This window comes from Myxine glutinosa, chromosome 5 (genome assembly GCF_964187855.1).
Source record: "Myxine glutinosa chromosome 5, kmMyxGlut1.1, whole genome shotgun sequence".
Classification (NCBI taxonomy): domain Eukaryota; kingdom Metazoa; phylum Chordata; class Myxini; order Myxiniformes; family Myxinidae; genus Myxine; species Myxine glutinosa.
The window spans coordinates 107,143,274-107,167,046 of NC_136265.1; the positions used below are offsets into that span (position 1 = coordinate 107,143,274).

Sequence of the window (23,773 nt, forward strand, 5' to 3'; positions counted from 1 at the left end):
TAACCAAGATTGATGTTTAAAAGTCTAATAAAAGTTAACCTGAGAGAGGTAACAAGATCAAGATCAGGTTAGATTTTAGTAAATAATCAAGATTGATGTTTAAAAGTCGAATAAACGTTAACCTGAGAGAGGTAACATGATCAAGATCAGGTTAGATTTTAGTAAATAATCAAGAATGTTGTTTAAAAGTCGAATAAATGTTAACCTGAGAGAGGTAACAAGATCAAGATCAGGTTAGATTTTAGTAAATAACCAAGATTGATGTTTAAAAGTCTAATAAACGTTAACCTGAGAGAGGTAACATGATCAAGATCAGGTTAGATTTTAGTAAATAACCAAGATTGATGTTTAAAAGTCCAATAAATGTTAACCTGAGAGAGGTAACAAAATCAAGATTAGGTTAGATTTTAGGAAATAACCAAGGTTGATGTTTAAAAGTCAAATAAACGTTAACCTCAGAGAGGTAACATGATCAAGATCAGGTTAGATTTTAGTAAATAACCAAGATTGATGTTTAAAAGTCTAATAAACGTTAACCTGAGAGAGGTAACATGATCAAGATCAGGTTAGATTTTAGTAAATAACCAAGATTGATGTTTAAAAGTCTAATAAATGTTAACCTGAGAGAGGTAACATGATCAAGATCAGGTTAGATTTTAGTAAATAACCAAGATTGATGTTTAAAAGTCTAATAAACGTTAACCTGAGAGAGGTAACATGAGCAAGATCAGGTTATATTTTAGTAAATAACCAAGATTGATGTTTAAAAGTCTAATAAACGTTAACCTGAGAGAGGTAACAGGATCAAGATCAGGTTATATTTTAGTAAATAACCAAGATTGATGTTTAAAAGTCTAATAAACGTTAAACTGAGAGAGGTAACATGATCAAGATCAGGTTAGATTTTAGTAAATAACCAAGATTGATGTTTAAAAGTCTAATAAACGTTAACCTGAGAGAGGTAACATGAGCAAGATCAGGTTATATTTTAGTAAATAACCAAGATTGATGTTTAAAAGTCTAATAAACGTTAAGCTGAGAGAGGTAACATGAGCAAGATCAGGTTATATTTTAGTAAATAACCAAGATTGATGTTTAAAAGTCTAATAAACGTTAAACTGAGAGAGGTAACATGATCAAGATTAGGTTAGATTTTAGTAAATAACCAAGATTGATGTTTAAAAGTCTAATAAACGTTAACCTGAGAGAGGTAACATGAGCAAGATCAGGTTAGATTTTAGTAAATAACCAAGAATGATGTTTAAAAGTCTAATAAATGTTAACCTGAGAGAGGTAACATTATCAAGATCAGGTTAGATTTTAGTAAATAACCAAGATTGATGTTTAAAAGTCTAATAAACGTTAACCTGAGAGAGGTAACATGAGCAAGATCAGGTTATATTTTAGTAAATAACCAAGATTGATGTTTAAAAGTCTAATAAACGTTAACCTGAGAGAGGTAACATGAGCAAGATCAGGTTAGATTTTAGTAAATAACCAAGATTGATGTTTAAAAGTCTAATAAATGTTAACCTGAGAGAGGTAACAAGATCAAGATCAGGTTAGATTTTAGTAAATAACCAAGATTGATGTTTAAAAGTCTAATAAATGTTAACCTGAGAGAGGTAACAAGATCAAGATCAGGTTAGATTTTAGTAAATAACCAAGATTGATGTTTTAAAGTCTTATAAATGTTAACCTGAGAGAGGTAACATGATCAAGATCAGGTGAGATTTTAGTAAATAACCAAGATTGATGTTTAAAAGTCTAATAAATGTTAACCTGAGAGAGGTAACAGGATAAAGATCAGGTTAGATTTTAGTAAATAACCAAGATTGATGTTTAAAAGTCTAATAAACGTTAACCTGAGAGAGGTAACATGATCAAGATCAGGTTAGATTTTAGTAAATAACCAAGATTGATGTTTAAAAGTCTAATAAACGTTAACCTGAGAGAGGTAACATGATCAAGATCAGGTTAGATTTTAGTAAATAACCAAGATTGATGTTTAAAAGTCTAATAAACGTTAACCTGAGAGAGGTAACATGATCAAGATCAGGTTAGATTTTACTAAATAACCAAGATTGATGTTTAAAAGTCCAATAAATGTTAACCTGAGAGAGGTAACATGACCAAGATCAGGTTAGATTTTAGTAAATAATCAAGAATGATGTTTAAAAGTCCAATAAAAGTGAACCTGAGAGAGGTAACAAGATCAAGATTAGGTTAGATTTTATTAAATAACCAAGAATGATGTTTAAAAGTCTAATAAACGTCAACCTGAGAGAGGTAACATGATCAAGATCAGGTTAGATTTTAGTAAATAACCAAGATTGATGTTTAAAAGTCTAATAAATGTTAACCTGAGAGAGGTAACAAGATCAAGATCAGGTTAGATTTTAGTAAATAACCAAGATTGATGTTTAAAAGTCTAATAAATGTTAACCTGAGAGAGGTAACATGATCAAGATTAGGTTAGATTTTAGTAAATAACCAAGATTGATGTTTAAAAGTCTAATAAAAGTTAACCTGAGAGAGGTAACAAGATCAAGATCAGGTTAGATTTTAGTAAATAATCAAGATTGATGTTTAAAAGTCGAATAAAAGTTAACCTGAGAGAGGTAACAAGCTCAAGATCAGGTTATATTTTAGTAAATAACCAAGATTGATGTTTAAAAGTCTAATAAACGTTAACCTGAGAGAGGTAACATGATCAAGATCAGGTTAGATTTTAGTAAATAATCAAGAATGTTGTTTAAAAGTCGAATAAATGTTAACCTGAGAGAGGTAACAAGATCAAGATCAGGTTAGATTTTAGTAAATAACCAAGATTGATGTTTAAAAGTCTAATAAACGTTAACCTGAGAGAGGTAACATGATCAAGATCAGGTTAGATTTTAGTAAATAACCAAGATTGATGTTTAAAAGTCCAATAAATGTTAACCTGAGAGAGGTAACAAAATCAAGATTAGGTTAGATTTTAGGAAATAACCAAGGTTGATGTTTAAAAGTCAAATAAACGTTAACCTCAGAGAGGTAACATGATCAAGATCAGGTTAGATTTTAGTAAATAACCAAGATTGATGTTTAAAAGTCTAATAAACGTTAACCTGAGAGAGGTAACATGATCAAGATCAGGTTAGATTTTAGTAAATAACCAAGATTGATGTTTAAAAGTCCAATAAATGTTAACCTGAGAGAGGTAACAGGATCAAGATCAGGTTAGATTTTAGTAAATAACCAAGAATGATGTTTAAAAGTCGAATAAAAGTTAACCTGAGAGAGGTAACAGGATCAAGATCAGGTTAGATTTTAGTAAATAACCAAGAATGATGTTTAAAAGTCGAATAAAAGTTAACCTGAGAGAGGTAACAGGATCAAGATCAGGTTAGATTTTAGTAAATAACCAAGAATGATGTTTAAAAGTCTAATAAATGTTAACCTGAGAGAGGTAACATGATCAAGATCAGGTTAGATTTTAGTAAATAACCAAGATTGATATTTAAAAGTCTAATAAATGTTAACCTGGGAGAGGTAACATGATCAACATCAGGTTAGATTTTAGTAAATAATCAAGATTGATGTTTAAAAGTCTAATAAACGTTAACCTGAAAAAGGTAACATGATCAAGATCAGGTTAGATTTTAGTAAATAACCAAGATTGATGTTTAAAAGTCTAATAAAAGTTAACCTGAGAGAGGTAACAGGATCAAGATCAGGTTAGATTTTAGTAAATAACCAAGAATGATGTTTAAAAGTCCAATAAAAGTTAACCTGAGAGAGGTAACAGGATCAAGATCAGGTTAGATTTTAGTAAAAAATCAAGATTGATGTTTAAAAGGCTAATAAAAGTTAACCTGAGAGAGGTAACAGGATCAAGATCAGGTTAGATTTTAGTAAATAACCAAGATTGATGTTTAAAAGTCTAATAAACGTTAACCTGAGAGAGGTAACATGAGCAAGATCAGGTTATATTTTAGTAAATAACCAAGATTGATGTTTAAAAGTCTAATAAACGTTAACCTGAGAGAGGTAACATGATCAAGATTAGGTTAGATTTTAGTAAATAACCAAGAATGATGTTTAAAAGTCTAATAAATGTTAACCTGAGAGAGGTAACATTATCAAGATCAGGTTAGATTTTAGTAAATAACCAAGATTGATGTTTAAAAGTCTAATAAACGTTAACCTGAGAGAGGTAACATGAGCAAATCAGGTTATATTTTAGTAAATAACCAAGATTGATGTTTAAAATTCTAATAAATGTTAACCTGAGAGAGGTAACAAGATCAAGATCAGGTTAGATTTTCGTAAATAACCAAGATTGATGTTTTAAAGTCTTATAAATGTTAACCTGAGAGAGGTAACATGATCAAGATCAGGTGAGATTTTAGTAAATAACCAAGATTGATGTTTAAAAGTCTAATAAATGTTAACCTGAGAGAGGTAACATGATCAAGATCAGGTTAGATTTTAGTAAATAACCAAGATTGATGTTTAAAAGTCTAATAAATGTTAACCTGAGAGAGGTAACAAGATCAAGATCAGGTTAGATTTTAGTAAATAACCAAGATTGATGTTTAAAAGTCTAATAAATGTTAACCTGAGAGAGGTAACATGATCAAGATCAGGTTAGATTTTAGTAAATAACCAAGATTGATATTTAAAAGTCTAATAAATGTTAACCTGAGAGAGGTAACATGATCAAGATCAGGTTAGATTTTAGTAAATAACCAAGATTGATGTTTAAAAGTCGAATAAACGTTAACCTGAGAGAGGTAACATGATCAAGATCAGGTTAGATTTTAGTAAATAACCAAGATTGTTGTTTAAAAGTCTAATAAATTTTAACCTGAGAGAGGTAACAAGATCAAGATTAGGTTAGATTTTAGTAAATAACCAAGATTGATGTTTAAAAGTCTAATAAATGTTAACCTGAGAGAGGTAACATGATCAAGATCAGGTTAGATTTTAGTAAATAACCAAGAGTGATGTTTAAAAGTCTAATAAAAGCTAACCTGAGAGAGGTAACAAGATCAAGATCAGGTTAGATTTTATTAAATAATCAAGAGTGATGTTTAAAATTCCAATAAAAGTTAACCTGAGAGAGGTAACAGGATCAAGATCAGGTTAGATTTTAGTAAATAATCAAGATTGATGTTTAAAATTCTAATAAATGTTAACCTGAGAGAGGTAACATGATCAAGATCAGGTTAGATTTTAGTAAATAACCAAGATTGATGTTTAAAAGTCTAATAAACGTTAACCTGAGAGAGGTAACAAGATCAAGATCAGGTTAGATTTTAGTAAATAACCAAGATTGATGTTTAAAAGTCTAATAAACGTTAACCTGAGAGAGGTAACAAGATCAAGATCAGGTTAGATTTTAGTAAATAACCAAGATTGATGTTTAAAAGTCTAATAAATTAATGTTAACCTGAGAGAGGTAACATGATCAAGATCAGGTTAGATTTTAGTATATAACCAAGATTGATGTTTAAAAGTCTAATAAATGTTAACCTGAGAGAGGTAACAAGATCAAGATCAGGTTAGATTTTAGTAAATAACCAAGATTGATGTTTAAAAGTCTAATAAATGTTAACCTGAGAGAGGTAACAGGATCAAGATCAGGTTAGATTTTAGTAAATAACCAAGATTGATGTTTAAAAGTCTAATAAATGTTAACCTGAGAGAGGTAACAGGATCAAGATCAGGTTAGATTTTAGTATATAACCAAGATTGATGTTTAAAAGTCTAATAAATGTTAACCTGAGAGAGGTAACAGGATCAAGATCAGGTTAGATTTTAGTAAATAACCAAGATTGATGTTTAAAAGTCTAATAAATGTTAACCTGAGAGAGGTAACATGATCAAGATCAGGTTAGATTTTAGTAAATAACCAAGATTGATGTTTAAAAGTCTAATAAACGTTAACCTGAGAGAGGTAACATGATCAAGATCAGGTTAGATTTTAGTAAATAACCAAGATTGATGTTTAAAAGTCTAATAAACGTTAACCTGAGAGAGGTAACATGATCAAGATCAGGTTAGATTTTACTAAATAACCAAGATTGATGTTTAAAAGTCCAATAAATGTTAACCTGAGAGAGGTAACATGACCAAGATCAGGTTAGATTTTAGTAAATAATCAAGAATGATGTTTAAAAGTCCAATAAAAGTGAACCTGAGAGAGGTAACAAGATCAAGATTAGGTTAGATTTTATTAAATAACCAAGAATGATGTTTAAAAGTCTAATAAACGTCAACCTGAGAGAGGTAACATGATCAAGATCAGGTTAGATTTTAGTAAATAACCAAGATTGATGTTTAAAAGTCTAATAAATGTTAACCTGAGAGAGGTAACAAGATCAAGATCAGGTTAGATTTTAGTAAATAACCAAGATTGATGTTTAAAAGTCTAATAAATGTTAACCTGAGAGAGGTAACATGATCAAGATTAGGTTAGATTTTAGTAAATAACCAAGATTGATGTTTAAAAGTCTAATAAAAGTTAACCTGAGAGAGGTAACAAGATCAAGATCAGGTTAGATTTTAGTAAATAATCAAGATTGATGTTTAAAAGTCGAATAAAAGTTAACCTGAGAGAGGTAACAAGCTCAAGATCAGGTTATATTTTAGTAAATAACCAAGATTGATGTTTAAAAGTCTAATAAACGTTAACCTGAGAGAGGTAACATGATCAAGATCAGGTTAGATTTTAGTAAATAATCAAGAATGTTGTTTAAAAGTCGAATAAATGTTAACCTGAGAGAGGTAACAAGATCAAGATCAGGTTAGATTTTAGTAAATAACCAAGATTGATGTTTAAAAGTCTAATAAACGTTAACCTGAGAGAGGTAACATGATCAAGATCAGGTTAGATTTTAGTAAATAACCAAGATTGATGTTTAAAAGTCCAATAAATGTTAACCTGAGAGAGGTAACAAAATCAAGATTAGGTTAGATTTTAGGAAATAACCAAGGTTGATGTTTAAAAGTCAAATAAACGTTAACCTCAGAGAGGTAACATGATCAAGATCAGGTTAGATTTTAGTAAATAACCAAGATTGATGTTTAAAAGTCTAATAAACGTTAACCTGAGAGAGGTAACATGATCAAGATCAGGTTAGATTTTAGTAAATAACCAAGATTGATGTTTAAAAGTCCAATAAATGTTAACCTGAGAGAGGTAACAGGATCAAGATCAGGTTAGATTTTAGTAAATAACCAAGAATGATGTTTAAAAGTCGAATAAAAGTTAACCTGAGAGAGGTAACAGGATCAAGATCAGGTTAGATTTTAGTAAATAACCAAGAATGATGTTTAAAAGTCGAATAAAAGTTAACCTGAGAGAGGTAACAGGATCAAGATCAGGTTAGATTTTAGTAAATAACCAAGAATGATGTTTAAAAGTCTAATAAATGTTAACCTGAGAGAGGTAACATGATCAAGATCAGGTTAGATTTTAGTAAATAACCAAGATTGATATTTAAAAGTCTAATAAATGTTAACCTGGGAGAGGTAACATGATCAACATCAGGTTAGATTTTAGTAAATAATCAAGATTGATGTTTAAAAGTCTAATAAACGTTAACCTGAAAAAGGTAACATGATCAAGATCAGGTTAGATTTTAGTAAATAACCAAGATTGATGTTTAAAAGTCTAATAAAAGTTAACCTGAGAGAGGTAACAGGATCAAGATCAGGTTAGATTTTAGTAAATAACCAAGAATGATGTTTAAAAGTCCAATAAAAGTTAACCTGAGAGAGGTAACAGGATCAAGATCAGGTTAGATTTTAGTAAAAAATCAAGATTGATGTTTAAAAGGCTAATAAAAGTTAACCTGAGAGAGGTAACAGGATCAAGATCAGGTTAGATTTTAGTAAATAACCAAGATTGATGTTTAAAAGTCTAATAAACGTTAACCTGAGAGAGGTAACATGAGCAAGATCAGGTTATATTTTAGTAAATAACCAAGATTGATGTTTAAAAGTCTAATAAACGTTAACCTGAGAGAGGTAACATGATCAAGATTAGGTTAGATTTTAGTAAATAACCAAGAATGATGTTTAAAAGTCTAATAAATGTTAACCTGAGAGAGGTAACATTATCAAGATCAGGTTAGATTTTAGTAAATAACCAAGATTGATGTTTAAAAGTCTAATAAACGTTAACCTGAGAGAGGTAACATGAGCAAATCAGGTTATATTTTAGTAAATAACCAAGATTGATGTTTAAAATTCTAATAAATGTTAACCTGAGAGAGGTAACAAGATCAAGATCAGGTTAGATTTTCGTAAATAACCAAGATTGATGTTTTAAAGTCTTATAAATGTTAACCTGAGAGAGGTAACATGATCAAGATCAGGTGAGATTTTAGTAAATAACCAAGATTGATGTTTAAAAGTCTAATAAATGTTAACCTGAGAGAGGTAACATGATCAAGATCAGGTTAGATTTTAGTAAATAACCAAGATTGATGTTTAAAAGTCTAATAAATGTTAACCTGAGAGAGGTAACAAGATCAAGATCAGGTTAGATTTTAGTAAATAACCAAGATTGATGTTTAAAAGTCTAATAAATGTTAACCTGAGAGAGGTAACATGATCAAGATCAGGTTAGATTTTAGTAAATAACCAAGATTGATATTTAAAAGTCTAATAAATGTTAACCTGAGAGAGGTAACATGATCAAGATCAGGTTAGATTTTAGTAAATAACCAAGATTGATGTTTAAAAGTCGAATAAACGTTAACCTGAGAGAGGTAACATGATCAAGATCAGGTTAGATTTTAGTAAATAACCAAGATTGTTGTTTAAAAGTCTAATAAATTTTAACCTGAGAGAGGTAACAAGATCAAGATTAGGTTAGATTTTAGTAAATAACCAAGATTGATGTTTAAAAGTCTAATAAATGTTAACCTGAGAGAGGTAACATGATCAAGATCAGGTTAGATTTTAGTAAATAACCAAGAGTGATGTTTAAAAGTCTAATAAAAGCTAACCTGAGAGAGGTAACAAGATCAAGATCAGGTTAGATTTTATTAAATAATCAAGAGTGATGTTTAAAATTCCAATAAAAGTTAACCTGAGAGAGGTAACATGATCAAGATCAGGTTAGATTTTAGTAAATAACCAAGATTGATGTTTAAAATTCTAATAAATGTTAACCTGAGAGAGGTAACAGGATAAAGATCAGGTTAGATTTTAGTAAATAATCAAGATTGATGTTTAAAATTCTAATAAATGTTAACTTGAGAGAGGTAACAGGATCAAGATCAGGTTAGATTTTAGTAAATAATCAAGATTGATGTTTAAAATTCTAATAAATGTTAACCTGAGAGAGGTAACATGATCAAGATCAGGTTAGATTTTAGTAAATAACCAAGATTGATGTTTAAAAGTCTAATAAACGTTAACCTGAGAGAGGTAACAAGATCAAGATCAGGTTAGATTTTAGTAAATAACCAAGATTGATGTTTAAAAGTCTAATAAACGTTAACCTGAGAGAGGTAACAAGATCAAGATCAGGTTAGATTTTAGTAAATAACCAAGATTGATGTTTAAAAGTCTAATAAATTAATGTTAACCTGAGAGAGGTAACATGATCAAGATCAGGTTAGATTTTAGTATATAACCAAGATTGATGTTTAAAAGTCTAATAAATGTTAACCTGAGAGAGGTAACAAGATCAAGATCAGGTTAGATTTTAGTAAATAACCAAGATTGATGTTTAAAAGTCTAATAAATGTTAACCTGAGAGAGGTAACAGGATCAAGATCAGGTTAGATTTTAGTAAATAACCAAGATTGATGTTTAAAAGTCTAATAAATGTTAACCTGAGAGAGGTAACAGGATCAAGATCAGGTTAGATTTTAGTATATAACCAAGATTGATGTTTAAAAGTCTAATAAATGTTAACCTGAGAGAGGTAACAGGATCAAGATCAGGTTAGATTTTAGTAAATAACCAAGATTGATGTTTAAAAGTCTAATAAATGTTAACCTGAGAGAGGTAACATGATCAAGATCAGGTTAGATTTTAGTAAATAACCAAGATTGATGTTTAAAAGTCTAATAAATTAATGTTAACCTGAGAGAGGTAACATGATCAAGATTAGGTTAGATTTTAGTATATAACCAAGATTGATGTTTAAAAGTCTAATAAATGTTAACCTGAGAGAGGTAACATGATCAAGATCAGGTTAGATTTTAGTAAATAACCAAGATTGATGTTTAAAAGTCTAATAAATTAATGTTAACCTGAGAGAGGTAACATGATCAAGATCAGGTTAGATTTTAGTAAATAACCAAGATTGATGTTTAAAAGTCTAATAAATGTTAACCTGAGAGAGGTAACATGATCAAGATCAGGTTAGATTTTAGTAAATAACCAAGATTGATGTTTAAAAGTCTAATAAATTAATGTTAACCTGAGAGAGGTAACATGATCAAGATTAGGTTAGATTTTAGTATATAACCAAGATTGATGTTTAAAAGGCTAATAAAAGTTAACCTGAGAGAGGTAACAGGATCAAGATCAGGTTAGATTTTAGTAAATAACCAAGAATGATGTTTAAAAGTCCAATAAAAGTTAACCTGAGAGAGGTAACATGATCAAGATCAGGTTAGATTTTAGTAAATAACCAAGATTGATGTTTAAAAGTCTAATAAACGTTAACCTGAGAGAGGTAACATGAGCAAGATCAGGTTATATTTTAGTAAATAACCAAGATTGATGTTTAAAAGTCTAATAAACGTTAACCTGAGAGAGGTAACATGATCAAGATTAGGTTAGATTTTAGTAAATAACCAAGAATGATGTTTAAAAGTCTAATAAATGTTAACCTGAGAGAGGTAACATTATCAAGATTAGGTTAGATTTTAGTAAATAACCAAGATTGATGTTTAAAAGTCTAATAAAAGTTAACCTGAGAGAGGTAACAAGATCAAGATCAGGTTAGATTTTAGTAAATAATCAAGATTGATGTTTAAAAGTCGAATAAAAGTTAACCTGAGAGAGGTAACAAGCTCAAGATCAGGTTATATTTTAGTAAATAACCAAGATTGATGTTTAAAAGTCTAATAAACGTTAACCTGAGAGAGGTAACATGATCAAGATCAGGTTAGATTTTAGTAAATAATCAAGAATGTTGTTTAAAAGTCGAATAAATGTTAACCTGAGAGAGGTAACAAGATCAAGATCAGGTTAGATTTTAGTAAATAACCAAGATTGATGTTTAAAAGTCTAATAAACGTTAACCTGAGAGAGGTAACATGATCAAGATCAGGTTAGATTTTAGTAAATAACCAAGATTGATGTTTAAAAGTCCAATAAATGTTAACCTGAGAGAGGTAACAAAATCAAGATTAGGTTAGATTTTAGGAAATAACCAAGGTTGATGTTTAAAAGTCAAATAAACGTTAACCTCAGAGAGGTAACATGATCAAGATCAGGTTAGATTTTAGTAAATAACCAAGATTGATGTTTAAAAGTCTAATAAACGTTAACCTGAGAGAGGTAACATGATCAAGATCAGGTTAGATTTTAGTAAATAACCAAGATTGATGTTTAAAAGTCCAATAAATGTTAACCTGAGAGAGGTAACAGGATCAAGATCAGGTTAGATTTTAGTAAATAACCAAGAATGATGTTTAAAAGTCGAATAAAAGTTAACCTGAGAGAGGTAACAGGATCAAGATCAGGTTAGATTTTAGTAAATAACCAAGAATGATGTTTAAAAGTCTAATAAAAGTTAACCTGAGAGAGGTAACAGGATCAAGATCAGGTTAGATTTTAGTAAATAACCAAGAATGATGTTTAAAAGTCTAATAAATGTTAACCTGAGAGAGGTAACATGATCAAGATCAGGTTAGATTTTAGTAAATAACCAAGATTGATATTTAAAAGTCTAATAAATGTTAACCTGGGAGAGGTAACATGATCAACATCAGGTTAGATTTTAGTAAATAATCAAGATTGATGTTTAAAAGTCTAATAAACGTTAACCTGAAAAAGGTAACATGATCAAGATCAGGTTAGATTTTAGTAAATAACCAAGATTGATGTTTAAAAGTCTAATAAAAGTTAACCTGAGAGAGGTAACAGGATCAAGATCAGGTTAGATTTTAGTAAATAACCAAGAATGATGTTTAAAAGTCCAATAAAAGTTAACCTGAGAGAGGTAACAGGATCAAGATCAGGTTAGATTTTAGTAAAAAATCAAGATTGATGTTTAAAAGGCTAATAAAAGTTAACCTGAGAGAGGTAACAGGATCAAGATCAGGTTAGATTTTAGTAAATAACCAAGATTGATGTTTAAAAGTCTAATAAACGTTAACCTGAGAGAGGTAACATGAGCAAGATCAGGTTATATTTTAGTAAATAACCAAGATTGATGTTTAAAAGTCTAATAAACGTTAACCTGAGAGAGGTAACATGATCAAGATTAGGTTAGATTTTAGTAAATAACCAAGAATGATGTTTAAAAGTCTAATAAATGTTCACCTGAGAGAGGTAACAAGATCAAGATTAGGTTAGATTTTAGTAAATAACCAAGATTGATGTTTAAAAGTCTAATAAACGTTAACCTGAGAGAGGTAACATTATCAAGATCAGGTTAGATTTTAGTAAATAACCAAGATTGATGTTTAAAAGTCTAATAAACGTTAACCTGAGAGAGGTAACATGAGCAAATCAGGTTATATTTTAGTAAATAACCAAGATTGATGTTTAAAATTCTAATAAATGTTAACCTGAGAGAGGTAACAAGATCAAGATCAGGTTAGATTTTCGTAAATAACCAAGATTGATGTTTAAAAGTCTAATAAACGTTAACCTGAGAGAGGTAACATTATCAAGATCAGGTTAGATTTTAGTAAATAACCAAGATTGATGTTTAAAAGTCTAATAAACGTTAACCTGAGAGAGGTAACATGAGCAAATCAGGTTATATTTTAGTAAATAACCAAGATTGATGTTTAAAATTCTAATAAATGTTAACCTGAGAGAGGTAACAAGATCAAGATCAGGTTAGATTTTCGTAAATAACCAAGATTGATGTTTTAAAGTCTTATAAATGTTAACCTGAGAGAGGTAACATGATCAAGATCAGGTGAGATTTTAGTAAATAACCAAGATTGATGTTTAAAAGTCTAATAAATGTTAACCTGAGAGAGGTAACATGATCAAGATCAGGTTAGATTTTAGTAAATAACCAAGATTGATGTTTAAAAGTCTAATAAATGTTAACCTGAGAGAGGTAACAAGATCAAGATCAGGTTAGATTTTAGTAAATAACCAAGATTGATGTTTAAAAGTCTAATAAATGTTAACCTGAGAGAGGTAACATGATCAAGATCAGGTTAGATTTTAGTAAATAACCAAGATTGATATTTAAAAGTCTAATAAATGTTAACCTGAGAGAGGTAACATGATCAAGATCAGGTTAGATTTTAGTAAGTAACCAAGATTGATGTTTAAAAGTCGAATAAACGTTAACCTGAGAGAGGTAACATGATCAAGATCAGGTTAGATTTTAGTAAATAACCAAGATTGTTGTTTAAAAGTCTAATAAATTTTAACCTGAGAGAGGTAACAAGATCAAGATTAGGTTAGATTTTAGTAAATAACCAAGATTGATGTTTAAAAGTCTAATAAATGTTAACCTGAGAGAGGTAACATGATCAAGATCAGGTTAGATTTTAGTAAATAACCAAGAGTGATGTTTAAAAGTCTAATAAAAGCTAACCTGAGAGAGGTAACAAGATCAAGATCAGGTTAGATTTTATTAAATAATCAAGAGTAATGTTTAAAATTCCAATAAAAGTTAACCTGAGAGAGGTAACATGATCAAGATCAGGTTAGATTTTAGTAAATAACCAAGATTGATGTTTAAAATTCTAATAAATGTTAACCTGAGAGAGGTAACAGGATAAAGATCAGGTTAGATTTTAGTAAATAATCAAGATTGATGTTTAAAATTCTAATAAATGTTAACTTGAGAGAGGTAACAGGATCAAGATCAGGTTAGATTTTAGTAAATAATCAAGATTGATGTTTAAAATTCTAATAAATGTTAACCTGAGAGAGGTAACATGATCAAGATCAGGTTAGATTTTAGTAAATAACCAAGATTGATGTTTAAAAGTCTAATAAACGTTAACCTGAGAGAGGTAACAAGATCAAGATCAGGTTAGATTTTAGTAAATAACCAAGATTGATGTTTAAAAGTCTAATAAATGTTAACCTGAGAGAGGTAACAAGATCAAGATCAGGTTAGATTTTAGTAAATAACCAAGATTGATGTTTAAAAGTCTAATAAATGTTAACCTGAGAGAGGTAACAGGATCAAGATCAGGTTAGATTTTAGTAAATAACCAAGATTGATGTTTAAAAGTCTAATAAATGTTAACCTGAGAGAGGTAACAGGATCAAGATCAGGTTAGATTTTAGTATATAACCAAGATTGATGTTTAAAAGTCTAATAAATGTTAACCTGAGAGAGGTAACAGGATCAAGATCAGGTTAGATTTTAGTAAATAACCAAGATTGATGTTTAAAAGTCTAATAAATGTTAACCTGAGAGAGGTAACATGATCAAGATCAGGTTAGATTTTAGTAAATAACCAAGATTGATGTTTAAAAGTCTAATAAATTAATGTTAACCTGAGAGAGGTAACATGATCAAGATTAGGTTAGATTTTAGTATATAACCAAGATTGATGTTTAAAAGTCTAATAAATGTTAACCTGAGAGAGGTAACATGATCAAGATCAGGTTAGATTTTAGTAAATAACCAAGATTGATGTTTAAAAGTCTAATAAATTAATGTTAACCTGAGAGAGGTAACATGATCAAGATCAGGTTAGATTTTAGTAAATAACCAAGATTGATGTTTAAAAGTCTAATAAATGTTAACCTGAGAGAGGTAACATGATCAAGATCAGGTTAGATTTTAGTAAATAACCAAGATTGATGTTTAAAAGTCTAATAAATTAATGTTAACCTGAGAGAGGTAACATGATCAAGATTAGGTTAGATTTTAGTATATAACCAAGATTGATGTTTAAAAGGCTAATAAAAGTTAACCTGAGAGAGGTAACAGGATCAAGATCAGGTTAGATTTTAGTAAATAACCAAGAATGATGTTTAAAAGTCCAATAAAAGTTAACCTGAGAGAGGTAACATGATCAAGATCAGGTTAGATTTTAGTAAATAACCAAGATTGATGTTTAAAAGTCTAATAAACGTTAACCTGAGAGAGGTAACATGAGCAAGATCAGGTTATATTTTAGTAAATAACCAAGATTGATGTTTAAAAGTCTAATAAACGTTAACCTGAGAGAGGTAACATGATCAAGATTAGGTTAGATTTTAGTAAATAACCAAGAATGATGTTTAAAAGTCTAATAAATGTTAACCTGAGAGAGGTAACATTATCAAGATCAGGTTAGATTTTAGTAAATAACCAAGATTGATGTTTAAAAGTCTAATAAACGTTAACCTGAGAGAGGTAACATGAGCAAATCAGGTTATATTTTAGTAAATAACCAAGATTGATGTTTAAAATTCTAATAAATGTTAACCTGAGAGAGGTAACAAGATCAAGATCAGGTTAGATTTTCGTAAATAACCAAGATTGATGTTTTAAAGTCTTATAAATGTTAACCTGAGAGAGGTAACATGATCAAGATCAGGTGAGATTTTAGTAAATAACCAAGATTGATGTTTAAAAGTCTAATAAATGTTAACCTGAGAGAGGTAACATGATCAAGATCAGGTTAGATTTTAGTAAATAACCAAGATTGATGTTTAAAAGTCTAATAAATGTTAACCTGAGAGAGGTAACAAGATCAAGATCAGGTTAGATTTTAGTAAATAACCAAGATTGATGTTTAAAAGTCTAATAAATGTTAACCTGAGAGAGGTAACCTGATCAAGATCAGGTTAGATTTTAGTAAATAACCAAGATTGATATTTAAAAGTCTAATAAATGTTAACCTGAGAGAGGTAACATGATCAAGATCAGGTTAGATTTTAGTAAATAACCAAGATTGATGTTTAAAAGTCGAATAAACGTTAACCTGAGAGAGGTAACATGATCAAGATCAGGTTAGATTTTAGTAAATAACCAAGATTGATGTTTAAAAGTCTAATAAATGTTAACCTGAGAGAGGTAACAGGATCAAGATCAGGTTAGATTTTAGTATATAACCAAGATTGATGTTTAAAAGTCTAATAAATGTTAACCTGAGAGAGGTAACAGGATCAAGATCAGGTTAGATTTTAGTAAATAACCAAGATTGATGTTTAAAAGTCTAATAAATGTTAACCTGAGAGAGGTAACATGATCAAGATCAGGTTAGATTTTAGTAAATAACCAAGATTGATGTTTAAAAGTCTAATAAATTAATGTTAACCTGAGAGAGGTAACATGATCAAGATTAGGTTAGATTTTAGTATATAACCAAGATTGATGTTTAAAAGTCTAATAAATGTTAACCTGAGAGAGGTAACATGATCAAGATCAGGTTAGATTTTAGTAAATAACCAAGATTGATGTTTAAAAGTCTAATAAATTAATGTTAACCTGAGAGAGGTAACATGATCAAGATCAGGTTAGATTTTAGTAAATAACCAAGATTGATGTTTAAAAGTCTAATAAATGTTAACCTGAGAGAGGTAACATGATCAAGATCAGGTTAGATTTTAGTAAATAACCAAGATTGATGTTTAAAAGTCTAATAAATTAATGTTAACCTGAGAGAGGTAACATGATCAAGATTAGGTTAGATTTTAGTATATAACCAAGATTGATGTTTAAAAGGCTAATAAAAGTTAACCTGAGAGAGGTAACAGGATCAAGATCAGGTTAGATTTTAGTAAATAACCAAGAATGATGTTTAAAAGTCCAATAAAAGTTAACCTGAGAGAGGTAACATGATCAAGATCAGGTTAGATTTTAGTAAATAACCAAGATTGATGTTTAAAAGTCTAATAAACGTTAACCTGAGAGAGGTAACATGAGCAAGATCAGGTTATATTTTAGTAAATAACCAAGATTGATGTTTAAAAGTCTAATAAACGTTAACCTGAGAGAGGTAACATGATCAAGATTAGGTTAGATTTTAGTAAATAACCAAGAATGATGTTTAAAAGTCTAATAAATGTTAACCTGAGAGAGGTAACATTATCAAGATCAGGTTAGATTTTAGTAAATAACCAAGATTGATGTTTAAAAGTCTAATAAACGTTAACCTGAGAGAGGTAACATGAGCAAATCAGGTTATATTTTAGTAAATAACCAAGATTGATGTTTAAAATTCTAATAAATGTTAACCTGAGAGAGGTAACAAGATCAAGATCAGGTTAGATTTTCGTAAATAACCAAGATTGATGTTTTAAAGTCTTATAAATGTTAACCTGAGAGAGGTAACATGATCAAGATCAGGTGAGATTTTAGTAAATAACCAAGATTGATGTTTAAAAGTCTAATAAATGTTAACCTGAGAGAGGTAACATGATCAAGATCAGGTTAGATTTTAGTAAATAACCAAGATTGATGTTTAAAAGTCTAATAAATGTTAACCTGAGAGAGGTAACAAGATCAAGATCAGGTTAGATTTTAGTAAATAACCAAGATTGATGTTTAAAAGTCTAATAAATGTTAACCTGAGAGAGGTAACCTGATCAAGATCAGGTTAGATTTTAGTAAATAACCAAGATTGATATTTAAAAGTCTAATAAATGTTAACCTGAGAGAGGTAACATGATCAAGATCAGGTTAGATTTTAGTAAATAACCAAGATTGATGTTTAAAAGTCGAATAAACGTTAACCTGAGAGAGGTAACATGATCAAGATCAGGTTAGATTTTAGTAAATAACCAAGATTGTTGTTTAAAAGTCTAATAAATTTTAACCTGAGAGAGGTAACAAGATCAAGATTAGGTTAGATTTTAGTAAATAACCAAGATTGATGTTTAAAAGTCTAATAAATGTTAACCTGAGAGAGGTAACATGATCAAGATCAGGTTAGATTTTAGTAAATAACCAAGAGTGATGTTTAAAAGTCTAATAAAAGCTAACCTGAGAGAGGTAACAAGATCAAGATCAGGTTAGATTTTATTAAATAATCAAGAGTGATGTTTAAAATTCCAATAAAAGTTAACCTGAGAGAGGTAACATGATCAAGATCAGGTTAGATTTTAGTAAATAACCAAGATTGATGTTTAAAATTCTAATAAATGTTAACCTGAGAGAGGTAACAGGATAAAGATCAGGTTAGATTTTAGTAAATAATCAAGATTGATGTTTAAAATTCTAATAAATGTTAACCTGAGAGAGGTAACATGATCAAGATCAGGTTAGATTTTAGTAAATAACCAAGATTGATGTTTAAAAGTCTAATAAACGTTAACCTGAGAGAGGTAACAAGATCAAGATCAGGTTAGATTTTAGTAAATAACCAAGATTGATGTTTAAAAGTCTAATAAATGTTAACCTGAGAGAGGTAACAAGATCAAGATCAGGTTAGATTTTAGTAAATAACCAAGATTGATGTTTAAAAGTCTAATAAACGTTAACCTGAGAGAGGTAACATGATCAAGATCAGGTTAGATTTTAGTAAATAACCAAGATTGATGTTTAAAAGTCTAATAAATTAATGTTAACCTGAGAGAGGTAACATGATCAAGATCAGGTTAGATTTTAGTATATAACCAAGATTGATGTTTAAAAGTCTAATAAATGTTAACCTGAGAGAGGTAACAAGATCAAGATCAGGTTAGATTTGAGTAAATAACCAAGATTGATGTTTAAAAGTCTAATAAATGTTAACCTGAGAGAGGTAACAGGATCAAGATCAGGTTAGATTTTAGTAAATAACCAAGATTGATGTTTAAAAGTCTAATAAATGTTAACCTGAGAGAGGTAACAGGATCAAGATCAGGTTAGATTTTAGTATATAACCAAGATTGATGTTTAAAAGTCTAATAAATGTTAACCTGAGAGAGGTAACATGATCAAGATCAGGTTAGATTTTAGTAAATAACCAAGATTGATGTTTAAAAGTCTAATAAATTAATGTTAACCTGAGAGAGGTAACATGATCAAGATCAGGTTAGATTTTAGTAAATAACCAAGATTGATGTTTAAAAGTCTAATAAATGTTAACCTGAGAGAGGTAACATGATCAAGATCAGGTTAGATTTTAGTAAATAACCAAGATTGATGTTTAAAAGTCTAATAAATTAATGTTAACCTGAGAGAGGTAACATGATCAAGATTAGGTTAGATTTTAGTATATAACCAAGATTGATGTTTAAAAGTCTAATAAATGTTAACCTCCCGACTCCTCACGTACTAAACTCCTCCAAGAGCAATGTCAAACCAACCGCACGTGGTGTATTTTGTGTACCACGTGAGGCTGTGACTGCTGCGTCGCTGTGGAAACGGCGCGATCGTAAACAAAGCAAATCTCGTATCCCAAAGGATACATTTTTGTGTATTCCTGGATTTGTCGGATTCATCCTGTTTGAGCGATTTATTGTACAAGTACAAGGAGGAAGCAGGAGGAGGACGTTCGACCTACCAAGCCTGCCATTGTTATTTAGGCCTCCACCAACAGGACTTCATAGTCGGATTCAATTGATATAAGTTTCACCGACTTTCATAGACAGGACATATTAACCTGACTGGGTTCGGGAATCTCCTTCCTTTGCTGAATACACGTGGGTATGTTACGTCACAGGAATCTCCGCCCACCCCGCATCCTTCATTGGATCAATAATGGCGTCATGAAGCGCCTTGCCCGAGATTGACCGAACTAGGCGCATTAAAATGGACACTGCGTTTTCTGCGAATTACGAACAAAAACCATATACTTGCATCCCTTAAAGTTTAATCTTATTGGAAAATCAGAATTTAATTCCGTCGGAATGTCGATGAACCGGAAAAATAAAAGGTAAGTCTGTTTTAGCTGACTGAATGTCTGCAATACACCCCAAATTAGTTCTACCGCGTCCTGAAGTATTACCTGGTGATATAATGCTAAAATAACTTTCCTTTATTCTTATAAATGAACAGTTACATTTTCTTTGTATCTTCGTTGTTTTCGTCGAAGGTATTGTTTTTCTTTACGACACGAAGTTTGTCTATCCGGAGTCTCCGGAGTATCCGCCAATTCAATGTGTCACTTTCAACAAACATCGAAAGTGAATTCCTGAATTCGCGGAACGTCTGATATAATTAATTTGGAGGAGTTCGATTTTGCCATCACATTAAGGATTAAGCGGTCTTGCGTGTGTTGGACCGTTTGGACATGTGTAAAGCATCGCTTTGGAGGTTCGGTACGTTACCCTCTCACGCTCCATTAACGATTAAGGAATTGTGCTTCACGTGTGTCTCGTGGGCGACTTGATCCATTGGGGGCTCCGATTCGACTATTAACCGCCGTCCTGACGTAGTGCTGCATCTCGGAGTACTCTTTACTTTGGAGAGACCTTAAGCGTTCCCTGGAGGGGTTGGGGAGGGGGTGCACCACTCATGACCCCTCATGATCCTTACATCTTCGAGCAAGTCAAGTTAGGCCTTTGTACTGACATCTTTATACACGAGTGCAAGTTAAGAGTTTTTTTGCCACCTTGTTAGCACCTCTTTATTCACTTGATTTTTGAACAATGTCCCATTTGATTTCGTCACCTGAGGTCTATGTCGTACCAGGTCAGAGAATATGGCTCTGGCTAGTACCATTCCGGGTCTATAACCGCTGCAACGGTCCCACCAAACTAGGTGAAGGTTACCTTTCAGCAGGAGTTGAAATCTGAATTCATGTTTTGTTATTAAAATACGATGTAATACTATCAGAGCCATCCTTTTATAACAATAATAACTAGATGGTATTCATAGAATACTTACCCTGCACAGTCAACTTGGTGTGAGCCAACTCTTCTATTTTTGAACGTTTTTTTTTTTTGATCCAATATGGCTGCCAGACCACGTGAGCGATGACATCATACATTTATATTATCTAAATAATCGTTGCATAGATCATGCTCAATTAAATTTCAAACCGATCAGACTAAGCGTTGTACCTGTCGAATTATGACGTCATAATTATGGCACCAATGACGTCATCGTTAACAACACCTATTCCCCACATGGAGTTATTTACAATGAGCCACGTTTCAATTTTTAAAATGCTGACACGGCACACACTTTACTTTACTGAAATGCAGACACAAATGTTATATTTTCGTCAAAAATCGTCGGAATTTCGCCAAATCTGTTTTGGTCGTGTGTTAATATACCTCAGCGATTGACAAATCTGAAATCAGAATTTTATTTGAGGTCAAAATGATCCCGTGAGGTCGCTCCGTACTTTGCCTGCTCATCATGTGCAGTGTGATAAATAATTCAATGCCCACTAGAGAAGACTCTTCTTCTTCACGCAATAACAACTTCTAGCTTCCAGATCGTACGTCCAATCATCTTGAAATTTTCCACACTTGTTACACTTAATGACCTCTACTATAATATAAAGTTTCACATCGATCAATGAAGCGGTTCAAGAGTTATAAAATTTTAAATATTTTCGTTTAAGTATTTATATCTGCCAAACCATGTCACCTATCACAATTTCCAAAAGGTCATTTTAGCAGACTGATATGCTGAACACATCTGTGAAGTTTCCCCTCGATAGGATCAAAAATGAGGGAGGAGCTAGGTTTTAAAAGTTTATGCTTAAAAACGTCATAACTCCGAAACCATGTGACGCATGACGTCATGCTCGCTGACTTTTTTGTTCGTCATGGGTATGCGATTCTGCCTGCAAAGTTTGGCCTCGATCTGTTCTGTCGTTCTGGAGAAAATTGGATTTCAGTGGTTTTTCAGGCTTTTCACTCAAAACAATATGGCGGCCGAACCACGTGACATACGACGTCATTATAATTTTATTTCTGCATCAATTTATACTGAGAAGATACTTAAGAAATTGCATCCTGATTGGATAGTTGTTTACTTGTCGAATTATGACGTCATAACAGCGGCACCTATGATGTCATCATTCACATATGTTATTCCGCATGGAGAGTTATTTGCAATGAGACCTGTCTCAATTATTTCTGTGCAGCGGTTTTTGAGATATAGAGGTGCAAAGTGTTTTGGTTTTTCCAAGATGGCACCAGTACTACGTGACCTGTGACGTCATAATGTTCACTAAAATATTCTACAGGAGGAGTTCCTCCGATGGTGAAAATTTCATGTCAATGGGACCAACGGTTGCCGAGAAAATGAATTTTTAAAATGCAGACACGCATGTACGTATGTACGTACGTACATACGACGTACGGATGGACCCGAATGCTTAACCCTGCATTTCGCTTCGCAAGCGCAGGGTAATAACTTGATGGACAACCACACTCATCCATGCCTAACCCCCTATCTAAGGTATGGATGAGTAGTTGTCAAAATGTCTGCCATATGTGCATACGTAATAAATGGATATGTGTCATTGTCCTTTTAGTTGAAGACTTGCCATACCGAGGCCGACCTTCCACCTTTATCCTGAACTTGTTCTTTTGCAGAGCTTTGAGGACATGTTCACCACGAGTCGAGCAGCGCTTCGATGGAACCACGCGTGGCGAGCTCTCCACCGTGTCCCAAAGTCTCGCCGGTCCCAGAGATGTGTGGTCACATGGTCTCCCGTGGGTGCAGCCTTCAACATGCAGGCTCAGCAGTCTCTCATGAAAGCAAATGCAACCAACGTACGTTCAATTCCGACTTATCTGGGCGCTACCACATTCTGAGCACCGCCGCAGTTGGCTCTGTGTTTTGCAAGGACTTTTCAAAATGAAAATGTACAAGCAATACCCTGGTCGACTAATCTTGAACATGTTGCCTGGTTGTTGTTTTTCACCATACCTTTTCAGGGCTTGTTTGGTGTACCTGAGCTTAATTGCCCCGAGGGATTTACGGAGGCTCGTCGCACCGCACTGCAGAGAGCCGAGTGCCTCGTAGAGGAGGCTTGTCGAGCAGAGCCTGGCCCGAGGGTCGTCGAGCTCTTTGATGAACTGTCCGATTGTCTGTGTCGAGTTGCTGACCTGGTGAGAAGTGGATTCCCTCAACTCATAGTGTTTGTGTCAGGATACGATTTACCCTTCGGACGAACATTGGGTACAGGTAAACTTCAATAATTTTTGTCATGACAGTCGTCCGAAGCCTTGAAGCATCAATTGTGCCGTATGCCTTGGATTGTTCACTGAAAGGTGTGTTCTTGGTACAAAATACTTCAGACAGGTAATATATCCATTTGATGTACTCAGGTGCACGCACACATTGAATGCCTGGGTGTGGTGACTGATGTGGACTAAGGATGCAGAGCTGCTTCAGTAATTCTCACGTGTCATGTGATCTGCTGAATTGGTAAAGTGATGATGTCCCACAGGATGGAGTAGAGAGAGGTACCAGGCTTACCTTTGAGTTGCGTAAGGTCTGGGTTTGATTCCCGACCCGACTAATACTGTCAGATTGGTGCTTTTCAGAAAGGGCACATCACAAAATGCACCATCCTTCAGATGGATGTTAAGCCGGATGTCTCACAAGCTAGCATTAGTTGGTGTATGCTAAAAATGGCGGTGTTTTTCACGAAGTGTAGATGAGGTATCGGTAGAGCCCTGAACAAATTGTCATTTCCTGCCACCTCCAGTTGAGCTTCAGGCCTTGTAAGCCTGTTGGCAAAAAACTTGGGTAAAATAACCTTCCCAGGCAGACCCC

General features: G+C 31.9%; 1 protein-coding gene across 3 annotated transcripts in view; it reads left to right on the forward strand.

The window, feature by feature from the left end:
- The first annotated feature begins 20,166 nt into the window (after positions 1 to 20,166).
- MIPEP (mitochondrial intermediate peptidase) overlaps positions 20,167 to 23,773 on the forward strand; it is a 202,529-nt gene continuing 198,922 nt past the window's right edge. Inside the window, exons 1-3 of one of the 3 annotated variants that reach the window (XM_078778500.1) lie at positions 20,167 to 20,349; positions 22,585 to 22,764; positions 22,930 to 23,103. In XM_078778500.1, the coding sequence (XP_078634626.1) occupies positions 22,597 to 22,764; positions 22,930 to 23,103 (342 nt within the window). In that variant the 5' untranslated portion in view covers positions 20,167 to 20,349; positions 22,585 to 22,596. The remainder of the gene's footprint in view (positions 20,350 to 22,584; positions 22,765 to 22,929; positions 23,104 to 23,773) is intronic. The other 2 variants (XM_078778502.1, XM_078778501.1) reach the window with 2 other exon arrangements.